This window comes from Bos mutus, chromosome 12 (assembly GCF_027580195.1).
Source record: "Bos mutus isolate GX-2022 chromosome 12, NWIPB_WYAK_1.1, whole genome shotgun sequence".
NCBI lineage: Eukaryota > Metazoa > Chordata > Mammalia > Artiodactyla > Bovidae > Bos > Bos mutus.
In genome coordinates, this window is record NC_091628.1 from 50,662,640 (window position 1) to 50,675,386 (window position 12,747).

General features: G+C 40.6%; 1 protein-coding gene across 9 annotated transcripts in view; it reads left to right on the forward strand.

Moving 5' to 3' along the window:
• The window catches only part of LMO7 (LIM domain 7), a 219,057-nt gene that overhangs the window by 69,208 nt on the left and 137,102 nt on the right, over nt 1–12,747 (forward strand). For all 9 annotated transcript variants that reach the window (XM_070380597.1, XM_070380601.1, XM_070380593.1 and 6 more), the window contains exon 2: nt 4,916–4,986. In XM_070380597.1, the coding sequence (XP_070236698.1) occupies nt 4,916–4,986 (71 nt within the window). The remainder of the gene's footprint in view (nt 1–4,915; nt 4,987–12,747) is intronic.

Here is a 12,747-nt window from a genome sequence, read left to right on the forward strand (position 1 = left end):
TATCAGGGTCTTTTCCAATGAGTCAACTCTTCACATGAGGTGGCCAAAGTATTGAAATTTCAGCTTCAACATCAATCCTTCCAATGAACACCCAGGACTGATCTCCTTTAGGATGGACTGGTTGGATCTCCTTGCAGTCCAAGGGACTCTCAAGAGTCTTCTCCAACACCACAGATCAAAAGCATCAATTCTTCGGCCCTCAGCTTTCTTCACAGTCCAACTCTCACATCCATACGTGACCACTGGAAAAACCATAGCCTTGACTAGACGGACCTTTGTTGGCAAAGTAATGTCTCTGCTTTTTGATATGCTATCTAGGTTGGTCATATATACATAAGCAAAAAAATACTATAATTAGGTATAATTCTGCAACTTAGAAATCATTGCTGTTAATATTTTTAGTCTATATTTATTTATATAATGCACACATATTTATGCCTATTTACATAATGCATAGAATTATAGAAATTGGGATCATACTCTGTACTTTTTCACAAATTGCCTTATAATGAGTATGTTAAGTATTCTTTATAAGTGATAAATATACTTTTCTGACATGAGTTTAAGTTTCATGCAGTTTTGTTTTATGGTTATATTACAGTTTATCCACTTTCTTGTTATTGGGCATTCAGAGTGTTTTTAGTTGTTGCTATTATGCAAAATCCCGTGAAGCAGTTCTTCGGGTGTCTTGTCCTGTCCTTACCTGTCTTAGTATAAATCCCTAGACCTGCACATAGTGTGCCCCAAAGTAGCATGTTTAAGATGTCAGGTACGTTTCATACATTGCCTTCTAGAATAGTGGTGTCATTTTATATTATGTTCAGTAGTGTATGCTGCTGCTGCTAAGTCTCGTCAGTCGTGTCCGACTCTGTGAGACCCCATAGACAGCAGCCCACCAGGCTCCCCCGTCCCTGGGATTCTCCAGGCAAGAACACTGGAGTGGGTTGCCATTTCCTTCTCCAATGCATGAAAGTGAAAAGTAAAAGTAAGTCGCTCAGTCATATCCGATTCTTAGCGACCCCAAGGACTGCAGCCCACCAGGCTCCTCCGTCCATGGGATTTGCCAGGCAAGAGTACTGGAGTGGGGTGCCATTGCCTTCTCCGTCAGTAGTGTATAGAACATGCCAAATTCCCATGTCCTCAAAATATAAACTTTTAAGAATCTGTTTAGTTTTGTAAATATAGTGTAAATGGAATCAGGTCTTATATCATTATTTAGATTTTGATTAAGTATCTTTTTTAAAATTTTTTTTAAAATTTTATTTTATTTTTAAACTTTACAATATTGTATTGGTTTTGCCAAACATCAAAATGAATCCGCCACAGGTATACATGTGTTCCCCATCCTGAACCCTCCTCCCTCCTCCCTCCCCATACCATCCCTCTGGGTCGTCCCAATGCACCAGCCCTAAGCATCCAGTATTGTGCATAGAACCTGGACTGGCGACTCGTTCTATATATGATATTATACGTATTTCAATGCCATTCAAATATCTATAAATGAGTGGGCTTCTGGAGTGGACAGTGGTAAAGAATCCACCTATAGAATGCAGAAAACGAAAGAAACATGGGTTCAATCCCTGGGTCGGGAAGATCCCCTGAAGTAGGAAATTGCAACCAGCTCCAGTATTCTTGCCTGGAAAATTCCATAGACAGAGGAGCCTGGTGGACTATTGTCCATGGGTGGCGAAGAGTCCGACATAATTGAGCATGCACACACATGTGCATGTAGAAAGAAGAGTACATTCATGTTTTGACATATGGAGGGAGATGCTCTTAACTCTGCTACATACTATGATTTTGCCTTTCTGTTGTCTTTTTGGAGAAACTTACCATTCTGATAGTTGGGTTTTTCTGAATATCTCTATGTATTCCGTTATTTCTACTTTGTTAATATTCTGAATCTAACTCAGTGTTGTCTGTACAGTACAAAGGTATTCTTTTGAGGGTTAATTATTGCAGTCTGTTGCTGGGTGTTACTCAAAGGTTGATGCATGTAATGAGGTTAAGCATATACCACTGTGAGCCACCCTTAGGTACTTGATTGCACAGCATCTTGGCCATTATTAACAAATAGGTGATATAAATCCAGTTTCAGATGAGCAGACTAGGGTTCATGGAGGTGGTTCTGCTTGCTTAAGATCACACAGCTACACGATAATGAAAGTGGAATTTGAATATGCTTTTGTCTGGCTTGAGCCCTTTCTCTTTCCATTTCATCACTCGCTACACTGCCTCTTGACTGGCCCATCCAGTGCTGTTGACTGTCACTCTGCTCTCTGTGTGTCTTCGGGGCGCACGCCTTTTTCCTTCTCCCTCACTACTTTTAATCTACCTTGACTTAGGAACATAATCTATAGAGAGTTTCAGTGGTGGATAATTAAGAATTTGTAGCTCTGAGGGGCTTTCCTGTGACTGACTAGAGAGAATGGACTTTGACATTGGCTTTGGTTATTCCTGGGACTTTTTCATGTTTTTTAGCTTTGGGTAGGAGTTTCCAGGGCTTCACAGGTGGTGCTAGTGGTAAAGAACCCAGCTGCTAATGCAGGAGATATAAGAGACTGTGGATTTGGTCCCTGGGTTAGGAAGATTCCCTGGAGAAGGGTATGGCAACCCATTCCAGTGTTCTTGCCTGGAGAATCCCATGGACAGAGGAGCCTGGCAGGCCATAATCTACAGGGTCACAAAGAGTCAGACACGACTGAAGTGATTTAGCACGCATGCAGGAGTTCCCAGATAAATGAGATGTTACTGTGTTTTCACTAGCTGCGATCAGTACTCACTTTGAGTTTTTTGGATCTTTTTTGGGAAATTCAGAAGAGTTTGTGCCTCACGGGTTAGCTGGGATAAACCATGAGACGTTTGAGGTAACTCCTGAAGGAGTATACCGTTCCATTTGGATATGTTTTAATGCACTTTTAAACTCTGTGTTTTATTTCTGTGGCTGTGAGCTCCTTGCATTTTTTTTAAGGTCTCTACCCACTATCCAGGTAAGTGCATCTAACGGAGACACTCAGCAAATGTTTAATTCATGCAGTGATGTATCCCTTCTTAGAGAATGCCCTTTGTAGGAAAGGATCTGCTACTTCCTGCAGCCGAAAGTGTCACCCCTAGCCCAGGCTCCTGTCCTTATTTCTAGAACCAGCTTATGAGAAACTACCTTTAATGCTAGACAGAGCCATTGTTTTGTCAGTTACCCATTGTTATGAGTAGCGAAGGCACTCCTGGGTGTTGTGGAAAAGATACAGAAGATATACAGGGACTGGAAGTGGACTGTAAAGCTGTCAGTGGTGAGTCAGGACAGCAGGAGCTTTAGAGTTCACCGAGGGTTTAAGATTAGTGACTTTCCAATCAGGCTTCAGAGATTGGATTTCTTCCTGAAGTGGTGGTAGAGCAAGGCCTCTGCTTGTGGGTGGTGGGTCCATCTGTAGGGCTGCTGCTGTCCCAGCTGCTTGGTGCATCTGCCAACACCCTTGGCAGGGGTCCCAGTCCTAGGAGGTCCTTGGAGCAGCCTTCCCTGAATGGCTTCCATTTTCTCTTCTACTGTTGTCCCAGTGTTTTTGAATCGATGCGTTTGAAGTGTGGTGTTGAAGAAGACTCTTGAGAGTCCCTTGGACTGCAAGGAGATCAAACCAGTCAATTGTAAAAGAAATCAACCCTGACTATTCATTGGAAGGACTGATGCTGAGCTTCCCAGGTGGCGCTAGTGGTAAAGAACCTGCCTGCCAATGCAGGAGACATAAGAGACCCAGGTTCGAGCCCTGGGTCAGGATGATCCCCTGGGGGAGGAAATGGCAACCCACTCCAGTATTCTTGCCTTGAGAATCCCATGGACAGAGGAGCCTGGCAGGCTGCAGCCCACAGGGTTGCAAAGAGTTGGACACTACTGAAGTGACTTAGCACGCACAGACTGATGCTGAAGCTCCAATACTTTGATCACCTGATGCCAAGAGCTGACTCAGGGAAAAGACCCTGATGTTGGGAAAGATTGAAGGCAACAGGAAAAGGGGGCAGCAGAGAATGAGCTGGTTAGATAGCACTGACTCTATGAACATGAATCTGAGCAAACTCCAGGAGATAGCGAAGGACAGGGAAGCCTGGCATGCTGCATCCGTGGAGTCTCAAGAGTCAGACGTGACTTAGCAACTGAACATTCTCTCTATGGGATCCCCTTTCCTCCAACCACTCACCCTCAAAAGGCAGGGGAAGATAGAATTGGTAGACGTTTTCTCAGCAGTTTCACGAAGAACATTGTTAGTAACCATAGGCATGGCCTGCTCATATATAAAAGCCCCAAGTGTGGACTTGTCTGTTTAAAGTATATACCATATTCCCTCTCTCTGTTGTCTGTCAGTGTCAGGATTTAATGATTTTCTTCTTAGGATATTACAGTAAATAGCTCTTTACACAAATCAGGGACATTTCATGAGGATGTTTAAGTATAGTCATATCCTTAAACATATTAGCCCTCTGCTATACATCTTTGTAGTGAAACTTGAGGGATTTCAGAGTGGAATTGAAATTAATGATGTGTGTGTATAGTTGATATTTCAAGGTTATACCTTAATTTGGTTTTATTTACCATTAGTAGCATAGGTTGCTTTTAGGCTTTTTAAAAATAGAAAATATGCTAGAAATAAAGATTCTAAGTTTTGTTTATCCTGCATAAAATGGTTGTATTATAGAGAACACTTGCTGTGGTTTTTTCTGTTTATATTTGTTCATACTAAAGTGGTTAACCACTCTCTGTGTAACATAGAAATGCACGTACAATTTCCTATGTGGAACAACTTTTGGTGATATCTGCACATTCTTTAAGTATGACTCTGGATGCCTATTAATTAATCTGATACTGAATTTGACTTGTGTATTATTCCTGATTAAGAGAAAATTAATCCCCAAATCTGTCTTTCAGGCAGTAACAGAGAAGAATTTCGAGACAAAGGATTTTCGAGCCTCTCTAGAGAATGGTGTTCTGTTGTGTGAGTAAGTATTTAAAGCATTTAAAAAATAATTCAAAAGCAAAGGTGTGTGTGTATCTGTGTGTGTGCACACGTGCATGTTATGAGGGGTCTTATCCCCCACTCCGTGGCCACTATAGTCACTGACATGTTTTCCTGGTAACAAGTGAGATTTGATCCCTGCAAATCGACACCCCACAGTACCAGATAGTAGGAGGGGTTATCGGTCTCTGTATCTACAGATAGCATTAGTGAAATATATATTATTTTAAATTAGTAAACAAGAAAGATTCTATTATTGCTTGATGGGCCAGTAGTGGTGGATGGTTGAGGAGAAAGCCTTATCACATAGCACCAGCTCTCACTTGCTGTGAGTATTCTAATATATAGAGTTGCCTGGTTTAGAAGTTAATATGTAACTTGTTTCCTTCATCAGTACATAGTGATGATTATAGAACAACTTTCAGTCAGTTCAGTTCAGTCGCTCAGTCGTTGTCTGACTCTTTGCAACCCCATGAATCGCAGCTCACCAGGCCTCCCTGTCCATCACCAACTCCCAGAGTTCACTGAGACTAACGTCCATCAAGTCAGTGATGCCATCCAGCCATCTCATCCTCTGTCGTCCCCTTCTCCTCCTGCCCCCAATCCCTCCCAGCATCAGAGTCTTTTCCAATGAGTCAACTCTTCGCAGGAGGTGGCCAAAGTATTGGAGTTTAGCAAATTTCTTCTTTGAACTTTTAAGTGGAGTCATTACATTACCACAGTCAATTTGAGTTATGGGCCAGCCATTCATTCAATTAATATGATGTTATTAAGAATCACATCTGAAGCTTTGGTTATCCTAAGAGGCTTGTGCCATGATTGATGATATAGAGCCTAAAGTGTCTGTTTAATGTAATATTTTGTTCCCCCATGGAGGCAGAGTACAATTTGCCAGGTGGTGACCTTTGAGAGTGAGGGGCAAGCAGGCTGTGGAATGGAAGGACGAACTCCTGGGTGAGGGTGCAGATTGCAGATGTGAGCAAATAAAGTATAAGAATGTACTTAAGAATGTACTAACATTTTTGAAAGCACTTAAGTATTCCAATCTAGGCACTTATGACATACGTATTTATGGAATCTGTCCACAAGCATGCACTGGGAGTGTGTGTGCTCAGACTTAGATGATTTTGTTTATCCTTTTATAGGAAGGTTGTTTACAGCAAGGATCAGGAGTTACATGGCCTAGGTTTGATTCCTTGCTTCATACTTTCAGACATTTGAGCAAATGACAATATCTGAGCCTTATTTTCTTGTCTATAAAGTGGAGATCAGAGCATCTGATCTACCTAATTCACAAAGTTCCCATAATATTGGGTTGGCCAAAAAGTTTGTTTGGGTTTTCCATAACATCTTACAGAAAATCCAAACAAACTTTTATGCCAACCCAATACATATATCAAGGTTTCTATAAACTATCAAACTTTATGTACATACAAGTTGTTACTAGGTAGATGGCCATGAAGATAAAAGTCTCTCTCTCATCCACTCTGTTGGTAGGTTTCAAACTTCATTGTCTTAGAGCAGTGTTGTTAAGTTGAACCTTATTAAGTGTTGATATTCAACCGTCAATGACCTACAGAAAATGTCCATTTCATGCAATTCTACATAATAGAGAGTAGGACAGTTATATGAACAAGGGCCACAAGGAAAGTTTAAGGGAGGTTTCTTGTCCTTTTCTGATGCCACATTTAGAGTTATTGTAGCCAAATAGTGTTTAATCTTGGTAGGCTATGTGGTCAGCTCAGTTGATCATTCAAAGGAAATTACTTTATCTTGGTTTGCAAATTATATATATTTTAATGTGTTCAGAAGATGGAGGGAAAAAAATGACTGTTAGACACATGTGATCTGAAACCTTAGCTATGAGTATACACTATTTAGAAGCTTGCTACAAAAATAACTTTGATGTCAATTGCAAGCCCTGTAAGTCAGGATTGGGGTAGTTCGGTTTATGTAGGAGGCAGACCTATGGAGCACAGAGGTGTTTTTAGACTTAGGAATGCACGTCTAACAACCCAAATAGGTGATCTTTTCAAAGAGGTCACTTCATGGTTTTATAGTTCCAGTGATGAGTTATTACTCAACACTTTTCTAAAGGTTTCAAGCTAGATGCTTTGCTCAACCACCAAAACCGTAAAGGGTACGGCCCTGACGTTTGAGCGCGTAGACCACATCCATGGCGGTAACAGTCTTGCGCTTAGCGTGCTCCATATAGGTGACCGCGTCCCGGATCACATTTTCCAGAAACACTTTCAGCACCCCACGAGTCTCTTCGTAGATAAGACCAGAGATACGTTTGACGCCTCCACGACGAGCCAGACGCCGGATAGCTGGCTTAGTAATACCCTGAATGTTGTCCCGCAAGACTTTCCAGAACTAGGTCATTAAACATACTTGTAGTGACACTTAACGGAGAAGGCAATGGCACCCCACTCCAGTACTCTTGCCTGGAGAATCCCAGGGATGCGGGAGCCTGGTGGGCTGCCGTCCATGGGGTCGCACAGAGTCGGGCACGACTGAAGCGACTTAGCAGCAGCAGCAGTGACACTTAAGTGTTTTATTTAAAATGCAATTTATGTACCAGCCTGGGCTCTGATTTACTTGAGGTGATTTCCAAAAAATATATCCAATTTGAGTAGATTGTCACCAGTGAGGATATTCAGAGTTGATTTAAAAAAAAATATTTTGATGACAAGCAGCACTGTTAGGTTAAATACATGGTTCTACCTTCATGGCCACAGCAAACATTTGGATGCATGTTTAGAGACAGATACATTGGTTTTTTAAAATGTCATTTAAATTCACAGCCTCCAGAAGCTCATTCTTTGTTTCCTAATTAAGTAACATCAATTTGGGATTTTGTACATTACCAAATAAGTAGTCAATCAATAGATTGTAGTATTGTACCCCTGGAATTGTACCCCTGGCAAGTATTGTACTTGCCTGGAAAATCCCATGGGCAGAGGAGCCTGGGAGGCTGCAGTCCATGGGGTCGCTAGGAGTCGGACACGACTGAGCGACTTCACTTTCACTTTTCACTTTCATGCATTGGAGAAGGAAATGGCAACCCACTCCAGTGTTCTTGCCTGGAGAATCCCAGGGACGGCGGAGCCTGGTGGGCTGCTGTCTGTGGGGTCGCACAGAGTCGGACACGATTGAAGTGACTTAGCAGCAGCAGATAAAAAGTCCAGGTAATTATATTCTGTATAAATTTATAACTAAAGAAAAGCCTAGCTGGTTGGTCTGCTAAATGTTAAGCATCATTATTTGATCCCATCATCCTGAATAGTTGTAATTTCTAAGAGGAAAGTAAAACCTGCTGCTCAGAAGTCTGGTATTATAAACCTTGACTTTTAAATTAGTGGTAAATATAGCAGGGAGTTCCCAGGTGGCTCAGTGGTAAAGAATCCCCTTTCCAGTGCAGGAAATGTGGGTTCAATTCCCGGGTCAAGAAGATCCCCTGGAGATGGAAATGGCAAGTTACTCCAGTATTCTTGCCTGGAGAATCCCATGGACAGAGGAGCCTGGTGGGCTATAGTCCATGGGGTTGCAAAAGAGTCGGACACGACTGAGTGACTAAACAACAGCAACAAAATATATTAGACTGTCTGTCTCTGTGAATATTTTACCCATCTGAGATATCAAGTCTTAGCTGAAATATGATTTAAAGAATAAATTCAGATTTTAAAAATATTCTATAAGAAAAGGCTGACTTCTATTTAGTTCATTGCCAGAAAAATGACCAATTCTTGTGAAATATAGGGTCTGCATATTGCCTCTTTAAAAATCTCTAGACATCCTAGTTCATTATCACCATTAAAGAGTTTTCTTACTATTTTATCTAGCAATGTCAGCAGCCTTTTATGCTTTAGTAGTAGTTTGAACTGGCATTCTGGAATATCAAAGTCAGGAGTTGGAGGAAATGAGCTCATTATAGTTTTTTCCCAACTGGCAGTGTACTGACATTTCAGATAGTTTAAACTGGGTATAAACGCTGCACTGAGGTTTCAGACAAGATACACATCTGAATAATGAAGGTAGTTATGTGCATTTATTGCTTTTTAATCTGACTGGCTATTGAAGTTAGTGTCTTCTGTAAATCATTTTAGTATCATTTAATATGATTGACTGTGGAATCTAATCAGTGGAGGGCTAAAGAATACTTCCCTGGTTAAAGTCTGTTGTAGTAATCATTTTACTGTATGCCTTTGGCATGTAATCTCTCTTGGCTTTATTAAACAGTGAAATGGGAACAAAATCTAATTTGAGGGATTTTCTAATTAGTAAAAGGATTGACAGGAGTCTAAAAGGTGATGTCAGCTCCTTGTTATAATTTTCTATGAATTTTATTCATAGTATCCATTCATCTGTCTCCTCTCTTCAGTGTTTATTAGAGTTCATGAAGACTCCTTTACTATATACTTAAAAATATTCACAATCTGGTCTTGCTCCATGGTTCTGCAGTATTATTTCTCTTCTCTAAATATATTTAGTTGGGGCATATCCAGCTAGTGATGTGAGTAATTTCATAGTCATCTTGTGATAGCAATCTTGGAAATATTTAAATGAAAACATTCTTTATGATCCTTATGAAGTAAGAAGATGTATTTGAAGGTAATCTTACTGGGTGTGTCTCTATTTAGTCAGTCTGTACTTCCCATCTCTGGAATTATGCCAAGTCTTTACTCCATCCCAAGTTAGCCACTCAGACATTGATGCCTTTTTGAACTCATGGCTCACATTGTTGAGCAAACTCTTCTCATACTGTCACCAGGCCTTCCTTTCCCTGATTTGCAGCTTGGAAAGAGTGGAGCAAATAAACATTCACCTATTAGTTTGAGAAATCCTATTTTTGTTTATATCTGCTGTGTGAATACTATCCTGTCTTCCTGAAATGATCTAGGATTCTGTTGAAGATGCTTTCAAAAGAAGAAGGAAAAAATGATTAAAAAATACTCCTGTGAATGTACTACGGGCTACTCAGGTGATTGTTTTAAAACATCAGACGAGAAGAGAACCTGGCCACTTCATTCATGTGAGAGAGCTCTTTCCTCTGTTAGAGTTGGAGACATGCACGTGTTGAGTGAAAGTGACATCAGAGGGTTCTTGGGGCTTCTGTGCGGGGCTCCGTAAAATGCCCATCCGCAAGAGTGAAGGCTTTTATTCTTACAGCTCTTTCTGTTTTGAATTTCCTGAGGACAGTTGCATTCATACAACTCTCCAGCTCACCAACCTGTTGACCCTGATCTATATTATAGCCATTTAAAATTTAAGTAATAAGAACTATTTGTTTTCACTTAAAGTAATACAAGTTTTGAAGTTTCTATACTATTTGATAACCCAATAGTAAGCAAGCAAGGGCTTCCCAGTGGCACCAGTGGTAAAGAACCTGCCTGCACATGCAGGAGACATGAAGAAATGTGGGTTCGATCCCTGAGTTGGGAAGATCCCATGGAGAAGGCCATGGCAACCTACTCCAGTATTCTTGCCTGGAGAATCCCATGGACAGAGGAGCCTGGCAGGCCATGGTCCATGGGGTCACCAAGAGTTGAACATGACTGAAACAACTTAGCACCCACATACAGGCAAACAGAGATGCAAGTATTGGGAATCCTTCAAGTTCATAAAGATAATTAACTGCCTTCTCTTCATGGTAGTGTTTTACAGTTGCTATCTTTGTGCTCTCTTTTTAAGCTTCACAGTTATGTTTTCTATAACTTATTTCCACATATAGCAAAACATATTTTTTTTTTTTAATTAGTTTTTACAGTTGAAGGTAGACTTGGTAAATGTCAATTAAAAACTTGACTTCTGTAATGGTAGTCAGTTTTTCTGTGGAAAATTCTTAAGAAGATGGGAATACCAGACCACCTTACCTGCCTCCTGCGAAACCTGTATGCAGGTCAAGAAGCAATAGTTAGAACTGGAAATGGAACAACAGACTGGTTCCAAATAGGAAAAGGAGTACGTCAAGGGTGTATATTGTCACCCTGCTTATTTAACTTATATGCAGAGTACATCATGCGAAATGCTGGGCTGGATGAAGCACAAGCTGGAATCAAATTGCCAGGAGAAATACCAATAACCTTAGGTATGCAGATGACACCGCCTTTATGGCAGAAGGTGAAGAGGAACTAAAGAACCTCTTGATGAAAGTGAAAGAAGAGAGTAAAAACCTGGCTTAAAACTCAGCATTCAAAAAGCTAAGATCAGGGCATCTGGTCCCATCACTTCATGTCAAATAGATGAGGAAACAATGGAGACAGTGACAGAATTTTATTTTCTTGAGTTCCAAAATCACTGCAGGTGGTGACTGCAGCCATAAAATTAAAAGACGCTTGCTCCTTGGAAAAGAAGCTATGACCAACCTAGACAGCATATTAAAAAGCAGAGACATTACTTTGCTGACAAAAGTCTGTCTAGTCAAAGCTGTGATTTTTCCAGTAGTCATGTATGGATATGAGAGTTGGACTATAAAGAAAGCTGAGTGCTGAAGAATTGATGCTTTTGAACTGTGGTGTTGGAGAAGACTCTTGAGAGTCCCTTGGACTTTAAAGAGATCAAACCAGTCAATCCTAAAGGAAAACAATCCTGGATATTCATTGGAAGGACTGATGCTGAAGCTGAAACTCCAATACTTTGGCCACCTGATGCGAAGAATCAGTTCTTTGGAAAAGACTCTGATGCTGAGAAAGATTGAAGGCAGGACGAGAAGGGAGCGACAGAGGACGTGAAGGTTGAATGGCATCACCGACTCAGTGGACATGAGTTTGAGCGAGCTCCAGGAGTTGGTGAAAGACAGGGAAGCCTGGTGTGCTGCAGTCTATGGGGTCTCAAACAGTCGGACTTGACTGAGTGACTGAACAACAAATGGTAGTTGTATTATACAGATGCACTGCAAATTTTTCAGGAGTTTTTAAAACATTGTGGCCTCAAACTTGAAGGTTGAAAGCTTTGGTCCTGTTTCATGAACTTGCATGTACCATCTACAGGGCTTTCTCACCCTAAATATAAATTACTAAGGGGAGGGCATATAACATGTCAATGGAGGGCCTCTGAGGTAAAAAATGAGACTGCTGTTCTACTGAAAATAAATGGGAGTAATGTATGTGCTAAATGTATGTGATATAAACAGTTTATATTAGACTTGATCAGAGGGAGGTTATTTTTGAAGTAGTTTTTTGTTACATTGAAGGCTCTTAGGTAGGTAAATGGAAACACATGTGTTGGCTAGTAAATGTTGAAAGTATAGGAATTCTGGTCTGTGCAATGAGAAGTGTTAAAGGGAATTGAATATTGCAAAAAGGGCAAGCATATAATGGTATCACATCAATTAAAAAGTAGAGTCATTGCCTATATGAGAGACTTGATCTCTAAAATTTTTACATACTGACAATCATCAGTCAGAAAGTCAGATAAGAACTGTGGGATAAAGCAGTAGTGGAAAAGTTTAGAACATGGTTTATTGTTTAGAGAAGTGTGTGAGACTTTTAGTTTGTATGTTGAAAATGTAATGGTAAACTATATGATTTGAGAAACTCTTGTGTACTGTTGGTGGGCATGGGGAAGAAGATATCCATAAAGACTCTTCATAGTGGGAAATATTAAAAAGAGCTTCAATATCTAAAACGTGGTACATAAAACATTGGTACAACTTTTACATCCCTGATAAACAGTGCTTATAAAAGCCATAGCACTTGGGGAGATGATGCAGTGAGGAGCTGACAGGCACCGGGAAACTGTG